This window comes from Bolinopsis microptera, chromosome 8, assembly GCF_026151205.1.
Source record: "Bolinopsis microptera isolate Bmic1 chromosome 8, MBARI_Bmic_1.0, whole genome shotgun sequence".
Lineage (NCBI taxonomy): Eukaryota > Metazoa > Ctenophora > Tentaculata > Lobata > Bolinopsidae > Bolinopsis > Bolinopsis microptera.
In genome coordinates, this window is record NC_087079.1 from 16,476,518 (window position 1) to 16,492,875 (window position 16,358).

The 16,358-nt window shown below is 39.7% G+C and overlaps 2 protein-coding genes across 2 annotated transcripts in view; one reads left to right on the top strand and one right to left on the bottom strand.

Annotated features, from left to right (window-relative positions):
• The window catches only part of LOC134819405 (BOS complex subunit TMEM147-like), a 31,648-nt gene extending 18,057 nt beyond the window's left edge, over window positions 1–13,591 (top strand). The window contains exons 2-8 of the mRNA XM_063829352.1: window positions 7,952–8,040; window positions 8,235–8,304; window positions 8,492–8,663; window positions 8,817–8,932; window positions 9,083–9,204; window positions 12,814–12,952; window positions 13,142–13,591. Coding sequence (XP_063685422.1) covers window positions 7,964–8,040; window positions 8,235–8,304; window positions 8,492–8,663; window positions 8,817–8,932; window positions 9,083–9,204; window positions 12,814–12,952; window positions 13,142–13,150 — 705 coding nt within the window. The 5' untranslated portion in view covers window positions 7,952–7,963 and the 3' untranslated portion in view covers window positions 13,151–13,591. The remainder of the gene's footprint in view (window positions 1–7,951; window positions 8,041–8,234; window positions 8,305–8,491; window positions 8,664–8,816; window positions 8,933–9,082; window positions 9,205–12,813; window positions 12,953–13,141) is intronic.
• Window positions 13,592–13,766: 175 nt separating this feature from the next.
• Window positions 13,767–15,024, bottom strand: LOC134819412 (uncharacterized). Its single transcript, XM_063829360.1, has 2 exons — window positions 14,800–15,024; window positions 13,767–14,243 (listed from the first exon to the last, which is right to left on the bottom strand). Exons 1-2 carry the CDS (start codon window positions 14,927–14,929, stop codon window positions 13,870–13,872), a joined length of 504 nt encoding a protein of 167 aa, XP_063685430.1. The 5' UTR covers window positions 14,930–15,024; the 3' UTR covers window positions 13,767–13,869.
• Between the last annotated feature and the right edge of the window lie 1,334 nt (window positions 15,025–16,358).

Consider the following 16,358-nt stretch of genomic DNA (forward strand, 5'->3'; position numbering starts at 1 on the left):
TAATTTCAAGTTTAATTCCAGTTTAATTTAATTCCAGTTTAATTCCAGTTTAATTCCACCACGTGTCCATGACATCTAGAAACTCCTTCCAAGTAGTAGAATAATATTGATTGCTCAATGAAATAAATGATTACGATTAAAATGTGGTATATAAGTCGTTCGTTTTTGGTGAAGTATTATCAGTTGCCATCATCAACAACAGCTATTCCAATTCCTGACATGGTACTCTTCTGTCTAATGGACGAAATTAATGGACCCACCGCCTCCCGTAAGGTTGCTTAATCGTTTAATAAGCCTTGACACCACCGCTGATTGAAATTCGCGTGCGATGATGTGAACCCTGCTTGATTCAGGGGATGATGTGAACCCTGCTTGATTCAGGGGATGATGTGAACCCTGCTTGATTCAGGGGATACTGTCATTATGCAGTAATTATCTGGTAGACAGGTGTTCGTGGACAGTTGTCCGCGGACAGTGGTCGGGCTATCTCGATACTGCCGAAACTCCTTCCAGACATCCTGATTCGTGTGTTGATCAAATCCCTGATATATAAGCCGGGTGAACACAAAACCCTAGAAACACTATATAGCGGAGTTTTAGGGCCTGAAAAGTGAAACGTGCATGCATGCGCGCTAAAACTCTCCTAACTCATCTAGAACATGTAAAATTGCGGGAAACGATGGCGTGTCGACGTGTTGATATTTTAAATCTGATTAACGTTCCTTTACCATTATGTTGCGAACGTTAAAATCTTTTAGCGAACGCGTTCACAAACTATTTTTAGTGGTCTGTACCTAATTAATGACGGCTAAACTAGGTAAATTTGCGCATGAACCTATCAATATAGGGACTGATGAAATCAAGGCAGTTAGTGGCACAGAAATCGAAAGGATTAGTGATTTCATAAATCAGTAGTCAATGACTAGACAGGGTTATTGAAAATTACAAAGAATAAAATGGCGTCTGGACTTGGGACCAGCTCATAGCACAGTTCATTAATGCAATCTGAAAACCATTCTGCTAGCTAAAAGTAAAAAATGATTTTGTTAGGTAAAACGTACTGAAAATTAAAATTAAGATTAAAAATTGAAAACGAACTGAACTAAAAAAAAGAATGACACGTCATGCTAAAATACATATTCCGAAGTAAAATTAATCCCAAATTTTCCCCAAATGTTAAAATACTTGTCGACGAAGATTTCAAACCGTTTGCGCAAGGTGCAGCAATATTAAAACTTTGTCGTGCAAGTTTACGAACTAAATTTTTACAATCCAAAATAAAACTGTTATAAGAACTATTAATACGAGCTAAACGAACTAACTGACTAATAAATTTACCATAATACTGGCCTTTGGGATTATTCCCATCTAATAGGGATAATTAATGACATCAAAATTATAATCGTTCCTCTTGTCGTAAAGTTTTTAAAAAAATTTTCCCTTATAAATATTGATAGTGATAGTAATTAGTAAGACTAATATCTAAAAAGTCAGTTTCACGAACTGAAGTATTATTTTTATTCATAATCATCTCTGGAGGATATATTTCACTTAAAACTCGGTCTAATAGACCAAAATCATATATAAGACCATAACATACAGATTATACTTTTCCGAGCCACCGTTGAGCCTATATTGTTCTAAATCTATGGCTGAGACCCATTGGATATCGGTTAGTTGCTGTTTGATAACTATAAGCGTATCAATGGTTGTTACAGTAGGTAAGCCCTCAACAGTTGAATACCATCCCCAAGCCAACAGTGATGATTAGTCGAAGCATAATGAAACTAGCCAAGTATTTAGCGAGACACAATGATGAACTGGCCGATCAAGCACTTTTTGGGATTCCCAGCATAAAATAACAACACCTGTTTCCAAACAGTTAAAGTTAAAGATTATAAACTTACCGTTGCCTAATTCTGAGAACATGGAACGCACACGTGCCAATATGATTTTACGCGCGAATTACCCAGAATTAACTGAAACTGAATGCTGAAAGAGAATCTTATCAGTTATCGGCTACCTATCGCGTCGCGCGGGGAATAATTTTGGTCACGTTCATCATTTTGTGTTCCCTTTTAAATACAATTACCAGTGCAGAGAGTGGTTTCAGAAACGCAAATTCAACTTGCAAAGATCAATTTACCTGGGTACGGTACCTCGCTCAGGCTTTTGCATTTATTAAGTTAAACACATTGATTTAACATTGAACATATTATGGCGATTAAAAATATGTCTATAGCAGATAGGGCGGAATGACAGGTTTAGCAACGCCCAGGAATTACAAGCAGCAAATTCTGCTACTGCTAGTGCTATCACGGAGAATCAAATCAAATATCATAGTGGTACCGTGGCATGTCCTGTGTCCATTCTTGGTCAGCGTTGTATAGGTTGCATGGATTAGAATAAGTCCCTGCTTGCTGTTGGCGTTGCTGCGGTGAGGCTGGCTGGAACAATTGTCGGAGAACTCTTTGGCTTCATTCTCTCTTCACTTCTTTCTCCGCACAAAACTGTTTAATCCGTGGGAGGCCCTGTTTTAACGTTCCTTATGTTCCAAACGTTAAAATCTTTTAGCGAACGCGTTCACAGACTATTTTTAGTGAACGTTCCGTACGAATTCACTACAAGTACAACTAAGCTATAAGGGCAAAATCATCGATTAGAGGCTTTTATCTTAAAGAGTGAACCGGAAGTGGAACGTGAAACAGATCATATTGCACGGTGGAGAACCAAACTAGCAACTTTTCTATTATGAATACGTTCAGTAGGTGAAAATTATTGTTATTAATTTTTACCTGTCAGATACGTAAAATAACAAAGTAATCTCTCCGTTAGGCGTTCGGGTAGGAGAAATAAGCAAGCTGATAAGAGACAATGAAATTACAAACGTATGCAATTAGTGTGTGGCGTGAGGTATATTTACTTTAATTTTTAGTGCCGACTTTAGCTTCAATGATATCACCGCGCACCGTTAACATACTCATAGTCTGGACAGCACCCTTCTAAATCCGAAAAGTGTCATGCTTGTAGTAAATATTTGGTAGAATTCGGTCCAGGACAAGCTATTAAATTTTTTGCTGCGCTCCGGTCTATCACAGCAGTTTTCCTAATACCGTAGAGAAGTTTTTTTTATTAACAAATAAAACTCGATTACTAGACTCCTAGCCTGATACGAACTAAATTAAAAATTGCTCATAATGAACTTATCATCTTATCATTGATCATAAATAAAAATAAATGCTGTTAGCTGTGAGCTTTTGCTGGTCCCATGAATATAATTCAATGGATATGATATAATATAAATATTCATATACTAATATAATACAATTATTCAAACAATATACACATAATATAGTAATGACCCTATATAAAATCAACCCTTAAAGAATTCAAAAAATTCCCTTAACAATCAAAAATTACCCTTGGCCTTGTGGCTCCAAGTTAAGATCTAGACTGTTTATATCAACAATGTTTTTTTCTTGCACCCCTGTCTCCACGGAGAGAAATCACTGTTGTTGTATTCATATACTTGCACATTTACGAGTCTTCTGAATCTATTATATTACATAATACACGACTTCTCATTTCATAATTCATATCAAACATTTATATACTCATGCAGCGAGAACAAAATATTTAGTGTCGAAACTAACACAAGCAGTCATATTGCCGTGTTGTAAAACGGCCGACCGTTTACTACAAGTTAAGCATCAAGTCAAGTCAAATCAAATCAAAACATAGTTTTAAAAAACGTATACGCTATCTGCAACATTTGACATCTAGCACAACGTGCACAGTCTGGTTTAGTCAACAATGTTACCTGGGAACCTCAGGCTATCATGTTCGTTAATGAATAGAGATTCGGCGGAATGACAGGCTGAGCGCTGCCCAATAATCAACAATGCAGCTCTAAACGCTGCGGACTTGCTATTATAAAAATTGATGAGCGCTCGATTTGAAATCCCGACGCGCATAAAAACTGCCACTAACTGCTACTAACTGCCACTAACTGCCACTAACTGCCACTAACTGCTACTGTCGCGCGCAAATGCGTGGGCGCGATTGTAGCAGTTAGTGGCAGTTAGTGGCAGTTAGTGGCAGTTTGTAGCAGTTAGTGGCAGTTTGTGGCAGTTAGTGGCAGTTTGTGGCAGTTAGTGGCAGTTTGTGGCAGTTAGTGGCAGTTTGTAGCAGTTAGTGACAGTTTATTTGCACTTAGCTCCTCCTGTGACCAGGACGCGCGCCGAGTTGGACTCGTCGACGGTCCTGTTCCAATATATGGAACAGATATTTTACGAGTATCACCCGTTAAGCCGTGGACAGTGGATGGACAAAATTGGGATTGAAATAACAAATATATCAAAAATATTTCTTGCGCCGCGCGCATTTTCATCACTCTTCATCCCCTCTGTGAAGCTATTAGAACTTTCCTGATACCTTGCCAATCCGTATTAACACCAATCCGTGTTCTTTCTTTTGATTGGTCGGCGTCCACTGTAAGCCTTCCTTGCGGTTGCTTTCACAACGCGTCCCCATTCTCCAACTCCTGCTGCTAAAGAGAGAGAGACTCCCAAGTTATATACCATAATTATATTATACATAGATATCGACAACAGACTCCGAGAGTCTTGAAGTTCTGTTACCACCGCCCCTGGTGCAACCCCTTACGGGTTAACGATGAGGAGACAGGGACTTCCAGGGACGGTCATGGCCTGCTACGTGCAACTCGTAGGAGTATGCAATGTTCCTGTAACGTCACTGTAGACCTTTCCTCTGTCGTTGTTTTGAGTGTCCGATTCAAAAACCAAATCCTAGGGTACACGAGACGTGGAAGCCTGTGAGCGTTTTAGAGTCTGTTAAGTGTTAGAGTCCTAGGGTTACACGAGACGTCGTAGCCTGTGAGCGTGTTAAATCCTAGGGTTACACGAGACATGGTAGCCTGTGAGCGTGTAGACTGCTCCTCTATCGTTGTTTTGAGAGTCCGATCCAAAACCAAATCATAGGGTACACGAGGCGTGGTAGCCTTTGAACGTGTAAAATCCTGGGGTTACACGAGACATGGTAGCCTGTGAGCGTGTAGTCCGCTCCTCAATCGTTGTTTTGAGTGTCCGATCCAAAACCAAATCCTAGGGTACACGAGACGTGGGAGCCTGTTAGCGTGTTAGAATCTGTTAAGTGTTAGAGTCCTAGGGTTACACGAGACGTGGTAGCCTGTGAGCGTGTTAAATCCTAAGGTTACACGAGACTTGATAGCCTGTGAGCGTGTTAAATCCTGGGGTTACACGAGACGTGGTAGTCTATGAGCGTGTAGACCGCTCCTCTATCGTTGTTTTGAGTTTCCGATCCAAAACCAAATCCTAGGGTACACGAGACGTGGAAGCCTGTGAACATGTTAGAGTCTGTTAAGTGTTAGAGTCCTGGGGTTACACGAGACATGGTAGCCTGTGAGCGTATAGACCGCGCTCCTCTCGTTGTTTTGAGTGTCCGATCCAAAACAAAATCCTAGGGTACACAAGGCGTGGTAGCCTGTGAGCGTGTTAGAGTCTGTTAAGTGAGTCCTAGGGTTACACGAGACGTGGTAGTCTGTGAGCGTGCTAAATCCTGGGGTTACAGGAGACATGGAATCCTGTGAACGTGTCAAATCCTGGGGTTACACGAGACATGGTAGCCTGTGAGCGTGTAGACCGCTCCTCAATCGTTGTTTTGAGTGTCCGATCCAAAACCAAATCCTAGGGTTCACGAGACGTGGGAGCCTGTGAGTGTGTTAGAATCTGTTAAGTGTTAGAGTCCTAGGGTTACACGAGACGTGGTAGTCTGTGAGCGTGCTAAATCCTGGGGTTACACGAGACATGGTAGCTTGTGAGCGTGTAGACCGCTCCTCTATCGTTGTTTTCAGTGTCCGATTCAAAACCAAATCCTGGGGTTCACGAGACGTGGGAGCCTGTGAGTGTGTTAGAATCTGTTAAGTGTTAGAGTCCTAGGGTTACACGAGACGTGGTAGTCTGTGAGCGTGCTAAATCCTGGGGTTACACGAGACATGGTAGCTTGTGAGCGTGTAGACCGCTCCTCTATCGTTGTTTTCAGTGTCCGATTCAAAACCAAATCCTGGGGTTACACGTCATGTGGGATCCTGTGAGCGTGTTAGTTTCCTGCGGAAGGTGTTATTTGCCTGTGGGAAAAGCTGTTATGCTGCGGTTTTAAGGTTAGTAGAGGCTATTAGAGCCTTTCCTTGTTGTAGAGATGGCTAGTCCCTTCCTTTGCATAGGTTAGAAACACCCATGCACCTCCCGTTCAAACCGGTGAGGTTTTTCGTGGGGCACCAATCCGTGTTAACATCAACTACAGTTTTCCGGTAATTCTCTGAGACATTACTGTAATGTGAAACTTTGCACAGATGAAACGAATCCTTAGCTATCTCCCTAGACTAGGTACCACTGGGATTCAAACCCTAGAACTTCAGTACAGAAGCTGGAAGCTCTAACTAATCGGCCACGTAGCCATTTGTACGATCAGACGTTAAAAATCAAAGAGAAGAAATATTTAAGGTGCATAAAAACGATTGTGACATTACGTAGGATTATTCAAATTTGATACCAATGTCCATTTGAGCACAAACACTTACAATTCTATTCATTTTAACATTTTCTGCTGCTCCTACTGTAGCGAAAAGTTTCTGTGAGAGGGATAACGAAAGGGAGACACTTTACATGTGTGCTAAAGGCAGTTTGTGTTGTGCAGATAAGTGAAAATTTCTATTAATACGACAAACAACTATCCAGACTATCACATCCACTTGCATGGGACTTGAGCAGATAACTTAAGAAGACAATCTACTAGACCTTGCATTCTGTATGTCATGAAGGGAGAGTACTGAGTGCTTTTGTTAGCAATTTGTATTCCTTTTGTTGGCAGCAATAAGAGCCGTAGGGGGAGTTCCATCCCAATCTTACAGATCTTACAGGACTCATGCTGCCGCTGAGCTGAAGCAGTAGAGGGGATGGCTACTTCTCTGGGATCTAACACATCCTGAATCAGACCAACACTATGTCCCAACGCACTGGTGTTGGGATGTCTGCCCCCGGTGCCTGCCCGGATCAATAAAGCAGTCAAGCATCATGATGTTAAAACGTTGAGCATTCTCAACCAGCAGATCTGGGAACTCCCACGAAGGACCGAAACAGATCTAAATAGACAATTAGCAAAATCGGAAAAGTAGACTCGAATTTGTTTATATAATTTATAAAGCGTATGTTATTGCCCACGTTAAGGGGCCTGTTAATAATTAATTAAATTATTAGCTATAATAATTTAATAATTATCTTACAGATCGATGAGATTGAGAGTTATCAATTGTCCTCATATTAGCTCATTCTGTCATGAGAGTGACAAACTGTGGATCAGATATTGTCTATATTTAGATCCCTGCACAGATTTTCCTTACCACTTCATCCATATGTCCAACTAAGATTTCCAGTATATTAAAGTAAGAGAACCATTTCCGAACAGCAGAATTCACAACTCTGATTTCTGTCCTTTCATTACTTCTATCCAATAGAATCACTTCCAAGGTTTTGGGAGCTCCAACATGATGTAATTCGTTAGCAAATATTCACTTCACAATTTTAAATCAACTCCAAATTTTACTTGACAATTGAACCATCAACCTTTTCTATGTAAACCTTCTTGTTCATACTATTTTCATACATAATTGAATCAGATAATGATTTTAGGGATAATATCCGGTAGTAGAGACTAGGTAAGACAAGTGAAGCTACTGTTTAGGAGGAAACGCGAGCTTTCAGTGTGCTACACTTTCATCAGGCTCAAATTATTTGTTATATAGTAGTGTTGAAAGTATTAAAAATAATTGGATCACTTTGCTTAATTACTCGCCAAAAGAAATGCTATATATCTAATTTCTTGAGAACATTGTTTTAATCTTTAACCTTCTGTTAGGGGATTAGCAATGACCCTGTTCCATTTTGGTAACTGCTTTGCTCTGGCATATTTCCCCTACCTCATAGTGTACAAGAACTCTAAACTGTGAGTATAAATTAGATTATACTCAATCTGTTAACAATTTACTTAGATTACTTAATCTGTTGCTAATTTATTTAATCGAAAATTAAGATTATTCAATTATCATAATTAGTTTAGCTTGAATTCTACACACAATTTACTATCTTCAGTGTTGCAATATATTCCTTGATTTTATACAAATAAATTTTGTATTTCAGATCAGAGTACAGTTCGTTCTGGCCATGTGTGAAAGCCGGAGGTGTATACTGTTTGACACAGCTATGCAAGGTGAGAATATCCTGCTAATCTAGCTCTGCTCACCTCTTGGGTTAATATCGGATATCTTTCTTAAATATATGTGCTTGGTAGAGCTACTTAGTTTTAAAATATCTGCAGGGGAGCCTGTGTATTTTATTATATTAAAAACACATACATATGTAAATATTGAAGTTTGTACTCATTTTTCTGTATGCAGATGATAATCCTGGCTACCTTCTTCCCCACCTACGAAGTACCAGTGGGGAAGATTGACCTTCACGGTGAACTCATGAAGGGAGCAGTGGAGCTGTTTGATCTTATCGGACTCTTCGTCATTATATCTCAACAGATTGGGAGAGGTGATCTCAAAATATTGGTCGCTGGAGTCGGTACGTTCTTGAACTTTTGTTAACTAAAAGATATTAAAAACATTATAAGATTTAACGTAGAGCCTTCGTTGCATTAGTATTCATACCCCACTTATGGAACCAAAAGATTGCCCCTTTGCTTGACATAATATCTAACATTGTTCTTGTCACCAGGATGGGCCATGGCTGAGCTGATCAGCATGAGGCTCCTTCCTCTTTGGGTCGGAGCACGCGGTATTGAATTCAGCTGGAAGTATATCCAACTTAGTTTCGAGGCTAACATCAGCTTGGTTCGTTTTATTTTCTTTACTTTTTTCTGTTCAATATAAATAATAAACTTCTCTGTTGATTTGCTTTTGTGTCATTCAGATTTAATCAACGAGATAAATTGTATCAACGAGATAAGTGCGTCTCGAATTTACAGTTCGTTTCTCTCTCAGGCTCATCACATAATAATGGCGATGTTGATCTGGATGTGGACGAGGAACAACATAGAGAAGTCTGTGCTCCCCCTCATAATATCCCTGCTCCTCCTCTGCAGCTCCAAACAAACCCTCCTTGAGTAAGTTTAACCTTCGCGTTAAGGTGCTTTATGTTCGCGAATATCAGCCGAAAAAGATGTACGGTCAAGCCATTGAGAAACTAGTCTGTACAGTGAAACTTCAAATTTCAAATCCGCATTTGTTATTGTATCGGATCAATTTTTACCAGAGCAACAAATTTCTAATCACGCAATATTATATTATTCAATATGGAAAATTGTTGTACAACTGTAAGTGGTTGTATTCAATTTTAGGACAAATAAAACTACAAATTCGGGTCTTATCTCGGAAAGTGATAAGGAAGTATAGAAAACATTTTTTTGGTTTTTTGGGAAATATCTCTTTTTTTTGTGTTTTTTGAGATATACATCCGTGTTTTTTTTGCTTTTTTTAACGTTTTGTGATAGTACAATGGTATAATACAAACACAATTAAAAATGATATAGTAGATGAAATGCTAGTGTTTGATCAGCTGTTTTTCTTGATCCATCTTCGTTTTGGGAGTCCTCGTCCTACTACACGGCCGCCCTTCATTCATGGAGTCTGCTTTGTTTCTGGTCTCCGACGTGAGAGTCTAATCCAATTCTGGGAATTATAGACAGGAATAGTCTTGGTAGTCCTCGATCTTGTCTATTTTTTCTAGGCTTGCTAGTTGCGAACTTCATCTCTTCGCCATACTGTTGGGTGCATGCTTATAAGCGGGATAAAGCTAGAATTAGTCCCACAGAAAAGATCTTCGAAATCGGTTCAAGATGGTTCCGATTGTCTAATACGTTCCAATCGGTTCTTCATAAACGCCTTCAGTTTCTTCGACAATTCAGAAAGTCCATCACCGATGGAGGTAGCTTTGCTATCCACCGCATACGCAGCGCAGCGGTATGTGCCTTTCCTAAACAACGAGTTCTTCACTCGAGTGAGGAAACCTTTTTTTTCCTTCTCCCGTTCGGAAGTAATGAAAACGTAGGCTTTGCCGGGGTACGTGTTTCACCTTTGCACGACCAATTGCAATCGTTATAATCGATTTGTTCGTCATCTTCGACACTTCCGAGAAGAGCCACTAGATTGACGTATGATATTATGTCGTCGTCAGACGCTCAAGGTAATTCATACATGAGGAATGTGGGCTGTATCCAGATAGACTGGGGTCTCGTAGACAGAATTCCAGTTTGATAACGATGAGAGAATCATTTTGGTTTTTAAGTATTCTTTTCGTAGATTGTCCTTTTCCATCCTGGAGTACAGAGAGGAGACGTACTTCGGGTAATGAATGTTGCTTTGACTAGAATCAGGAACAAGCAGTCCTTTGGGCGTGTCCGACTCTCCAACACTTGTTGACAAGCCCCAAGGCAAGCGAGTGAGAGTCGGTTAAGGTACCAAACGCGATTAACTGAATGAGTGCCTTTCTGAGTCTTTGATATTGTAGGATGCTGAGTTCTGCTCCTTTATCAAATTTGTCAGATGATAGTAACTTCAAATTCTTCAAGATCGTCCTTTCCGTTAGTCATCGCGGCGTATGCAGTAGTCGGTAACACCAAACTTTCTATCCCACAGAAAATTGTTAAACATTTAATATTATCGTGTAAATTAGCAAACTACTTAAAGTAGAGAGTTAGAGTGCAGACGTCCGTAGGATTTGAAAAGCCACTGCTGCGATGTTACCTTCTTGTAAAGTGCCTGACATTATTTTCATAAAGTTGCCCCAATTGTCTCAAATACTCCGGATTCACTAACTTTACGTAACGCGCAAAGACTTAAGATCATCGTAAGGTCTGGAGCGCACGCATTTTCGGACTTAATTAAATTGATGTGACTAGCTTACGGCTGTTGAGCTCTGATTTGCTCTCGGACCCGATAGGAAATTCAAATCCTATGGGATCCTAGAGCTAATCCTAGCGGAGATAGGATTAAACAATTCCGAGTGGCGATAGGATTTGCTCTCGGACACGATAGGAAATTTAAATCTTACGGGATCCGAGAGCTAATCCTAGCAGAGATAGAATTAAACAATTCCGAGTGGCGATAGGATTTGCTCTCGGACCCGATAGGAAATTCAAATCCTACAGGATCCGAGAGCAAATCCTAGCGCAGTAGGATTAAACAATTCCGAGTGGCGATAAGATTTGCCCTCGGACACGATAGGAAATTCAAATCCTACGGGATCCGAGAGCTAATCCTAGCGGAGATAGGATTAAACAATTCCGAGTGGCGATAGGATTTGCTCTCGGACCCGATAGGAAATTTAAATCTTACGGGATCCGAGAGCTAATCCTAGCGCAGTAGGATTAAACAATTCCGAGTGGCGATAAGATTTGCCCTCGGACACGATAGGAAATTCAAATCCTACGGGATCCTAGAGCTAATCCTAGCGGAGATAGGATTAAACAATTCCGAGTGGCGATAGGATTTGCTCTCGGACACGATAGGAAATTTAAATCTTACGGGATCCGAGAGCTAATCCTAGCAGAGATAGAATTAAACAATTCCGAGTGGCGATAGGATTTGCTCTCGGACCCGATAGGAAATTCAAATCCTACAGGATCCGAGAGCAAATCCTAGCGCAGTAGGATTAAACAATTCCGAGTGGCGATAAGATTTGCCCTCGGACACGATAGGAAATTCAAATCCTACGGGATCCGAGAGCTAGTCCTAGCGGAGATAGGATTAAACAATTCCGAGTGGCGATAGGATTTGCTCTCGGACCCGATAGGAAATTTAAATCTTACGGGATCCGAGAGCTAATCCTAGCGGAGATAGAATTAAACAATTCCGAGTGGCGATAGGATTTGCTCTCGGACACGATAGGAAATTCAAATCCTACGGGATCCGAGAGCTAATCCTAGCGGAGATAGGATTAAATAATTCAGAGTGGCGATAGGATTTTCTATCGGACCCGATAGGATAATAAAATACTATGGGATCCGAGAGCAAGTCTGAAAGGCGATAGCATTTGGAATATTGGGAGCAATTTAATTGGAAGATGATACATTCAAGTTCAATTCAGGATACGTATACCTTGTACTTGTAGTATTCTTCAAGTTAATATCAGGGTACCTTGCAGTACTCTTCAGGTAAACTTTAGGTACCAGGTACCTTGTTGTATTCTTCAAGTTAATATCAGGGTACCTTGCAGTACTTTTAAAGTTCAATTCAGGATACCTTGTAGTATTCTGCAAGTTAACATCAGGGTACCAGTGGCGTAACGAAGGGCCCCGCTAGTCGCGACTATTCTTCCTATTTCGCGCGCTCTGAACTACAATCCACTAGTCACTTCCCACACTTTCCTTGAATGTTACTCGTATATTTATTGTCAAAAATTGCACAAACATTTATGAATGAGAGTTATAGGGTTTGCTCAAATTCCCAATAAGATCTGTCCAATTTCCGGATCATATAATTTCAAGACAGGCCTAAATGGGTCAAATTATAAAGTTTCACCTACGTATTATGTGTACATACAGCCTGTGTGCGCTTCATATTCCTGTAACTTTAGTAATCCTAACTATTCTCATTCTCAGACTGCTAGGTACACTGTTCCACGTAACTTTAGTAATCCTAACTATTCTCATTCTCAGACTGCTAGGTACACTGTTCCACGTAACTTTAGTAATCCTAACTATTCCCATTCTCAGACTGCTAGGAACGCTGTTCCATGTCTCCTCGTTTGGTATACTCTCCATTAACGTGCTGGTAACAATGCTGGTCGGGCTAGTCGCTACCCATCTTTACATTAACCTCTGTATCCAAGACAACTCCTGGGGCAACCCCAAGGTACCGTTACTTCTCTTATTTTATTTCCACCTTAGATGTATTCATACTAATTATTTTGTTGAGCAAATTGTGTCTATTTTCTTTAGGCTGTTATCGTTTTTTTAAATTTACAGCACTGTGCCGGTGTCTGGCAAATAAGAACAATATGAATTATGATATAACAGCATTTGATCATTTCCTTTATTTCAGTATCATTAAACTCCCACACTAAGTTCCTGCAAAGTCTTCCTGACTCCCTGTTCACGTCCACAACGGAGATTCCAGTATTGGGAAGACAAGTTATACGATTTCCCGGGATTTGTAACACCTTGAGATTTCACTATCGAAATTCTAATATTATTAGGGATCGTTCATATATTCACATATCTGTAAGCCAGATTTTGAACTTTCAGACCCCCATGCTCCCCCGTTTTAGTCTTGACACGTAGCTACTGACGCAGAAATTACACTAGCGCAAGCTTTTCTCCCTAGGCGTAATATGTGAACGGTCCCTTGGTGCAATAATCGAATATTTTCTTGGACGTGGTATGTTTATTTTCAACTCCATTTACTTTTATTTTAAGGTTTAAACTTTGAGTATCTATTATGTATGTTGTATACTGTTTTCGAACGCATTTATTTTGTTGTTTGCTGATAAAATTGATGAATCTACATTCTCATTATATTTTAAGGGGTAGTTTAGAACTTAGAATAGAATAGAATAGAATGGAATCAAATTTTACACAGCTGAACACAATTGCGACACATAGATAATCTCCGTTGTTGTCTCAACAAGTACAGTACAGTGAGGACAAGCAACACGCCCATTATATTTACCAACAACTGAGCAATTATTGCCAAAAATCAAACACATGTCCAAAATTAATAGATTAAAAACGACAATCCCAAAAAATGGGTATCCTACGATCCAAACTACTTCAGTTACAGTTGTAGATCATAAGCAGACTTGTAAGATGTATTTTGTACTTAATAAAGCTAGACATGATATCCTCTACATTGTTCAGCTGAGAAACTGGCCTAGTGCCAGCCCCGCACATAGCCCGTTCCAGCGCTCTAAGTTTATGAAGGGTCTGACCCGCATGGACCACCAGTCTCACCCTCTCTGGCAGGGTCACGTGCAAGTTGAACACCTGAGCAGCAGCGGACTGGTTGTCTAGTATGGTCTCAGCGAACCTGGAGCCCTCTGTTAACAGTTCCTCTAGATCTGGAGCAGCTATTGTCAGTAGATGTTCAGCTAGATCTTTGTAGTTGAGATATCTTTGGAAGCTATTCTGGACCCTTGCTAGTAAACCTGGGGTTATAAGGATTTACTTAAATATATAACTTTAAATAGAGTTGTTCATTCCTACCCCCGCAAATGACTTGATAGTCACGTAATCCAATATAGCCAGTAAGCAATACACTTTATTTACAATAATAAAGCACTTTACTCCACAAATCACTACTAGGTTTCTAAGCACATGGCACAAATTTCGAATAGTTCTATTTCCACTATAGCCAGGTTTAATGCATATTTATAAATATATTTCTTAATAATTTACTAATATTTAATAGCTTGGCCGATGGCTCATCGCAATAGCGCCTTGTTATTGACTAAAAAGGTTATTTTGCACATGCAATTAGCGCATTTGCATTTTGCACGTGCAAACATCTTTTTCTATAATAATTCTAGTTACAAGTAAGAGGAAATGATTTCATTTCTGTTGTGATCGTCCGCTATTCCTATGCTCTTTCCAATGATTTATGAGAAGGCACAATAAGTTTATCACAGGACAACTCCGAGTGAGTGGAGATCGTAGGGCTACCAATGGCAATAGGCAATTTACCCCGCCGATAAGAAAACTTACCGCCGATATGTCTCTGCTCTGCGTTGAGTTCGTGCAGGAAGGTAAGTTTCTGTTCGTTAGAGCAACTGCAAGCCTCGATGCAGGCTACTTTAATCGCTAAAAGAAGGGTAAATGTCCATACCCGCACCATTAAATACTGGATACTAGCCCCGAGTAATAATTAGGATTAGAGACCGGTTTTAGAAAATAAGGGGTAATGAAAGCCGTCGTGCTGGCTGCATATATTTATAACCAAAATTAGAAACTTAAAACTATAACATTTAGTAATACTCAGCGTTTAAACTAACGAATGCAGAATGGGATTCAAGGAAGCGTGTCATGTGCGAAAGTGCATAGTTTTGAAAATGATTTAACTCCTTGCTTGTTCAATTTCATTTAAGAACTGAAATCCGGAATGCGAAAATCTATGCAATTTTCAGGATCGAATTTTGAATTTTTGTTTACTATGACATGCTGTTTTTAATTAATTTAGTGTTATTAGAGCCTAGCTATATGTACTGTTTGCCGAAGAATAATCAAAGTCATAAACGGAGGGTTAGCCGTTCGCATGTTAAACAATGCATCCACTTTCAAAAGTAGAAAGTAGATATCATAATATCAGATATCGTCATCTACCAATGATCAATGATATAATGATTATAATTATAGTGGTATGTCTAAATTTCTTCGAAATCGAAATACTGCATACTGACCGCAGGTAAATAAGTGAAACGTTGCCCGACTCGCGTGGGGTCAGTTCATTTTAAAAGATCGGCCAATAAGATCAGCCAACATTGATAATATATCTGATATCAGATAGTGCAATCAACACTAACAGAAACGTGAGTTTTTTGAGTGCTACCACTCTAAGTCAAATAATTTCTTTTACTCGGTTCCAAGTTCGATTCACGCCCTTCTTAAATCTCATCGCTCAACTTTGAACTTTGTCCTCCATTAAAATCCTCAAAAATAGAACCCATTTTCTAATGTTTTCTGGTTATCATAACGTCATTTTCTGGTTATTATAGCACCATTGTCATTGACGTATTATACGTCAATGGTCAAACAGTTGCATTGGATTGAAATCACATGTGAAATATGTAAGGGCTCTTAGTCTTACTAATTCGCTCGCCCAAAAATTTCACGTGACTTTGGTTTTTATGGTTTTGCAGCCGTACAAAACAGTTTTACATAAGGGGTCGTTCACATATTACGTAATCAATATTTTAGCAATTTTTACCCCCCCTCCCCCCCCCCCCCCCCCCCCCCCCCCCCCTTTCCGTAATCAACCGTAATCAAGACCCACCCCCCCTCCTGACAGCAATATTACGTAATCATGGCCTGACACCCCCCTCGACTTTTTTCCTAGAAAACACCTTTCTCTACGTTTCATGCTACTCTGATCATGCTATCATGATGAGCCGAAATCATTGTTACCGGCCAAGCACCTTCTAAACTACTTATTATTATAGCCGGATATTCGATCAATTTCTAAATTTTATCACTATCAGAGTGAAATTGAGTGAAATTTTAATTAAAATATTCTCAAATTGTTATTATTCTAGAGGGTAAAAAAGAAA

Excerpts from the sequence above, each read along its gene's own strand:
- LOC134819412 (XM_063829360.1), bottom strand. The coding sequence starts at position 14,929 with ATGGTGCGGGTATGGACATTTACCCTTCTTTTAGCGATTAAAGTAGCC. Across the intron at positions 14,244-14,799 it reads AGAGCAGAGACATATCGGCG|GTTTACTAGCAAGGGTCCAG; the intron begins GTAAGTTTTCTT and ends TTATAACCCCAG.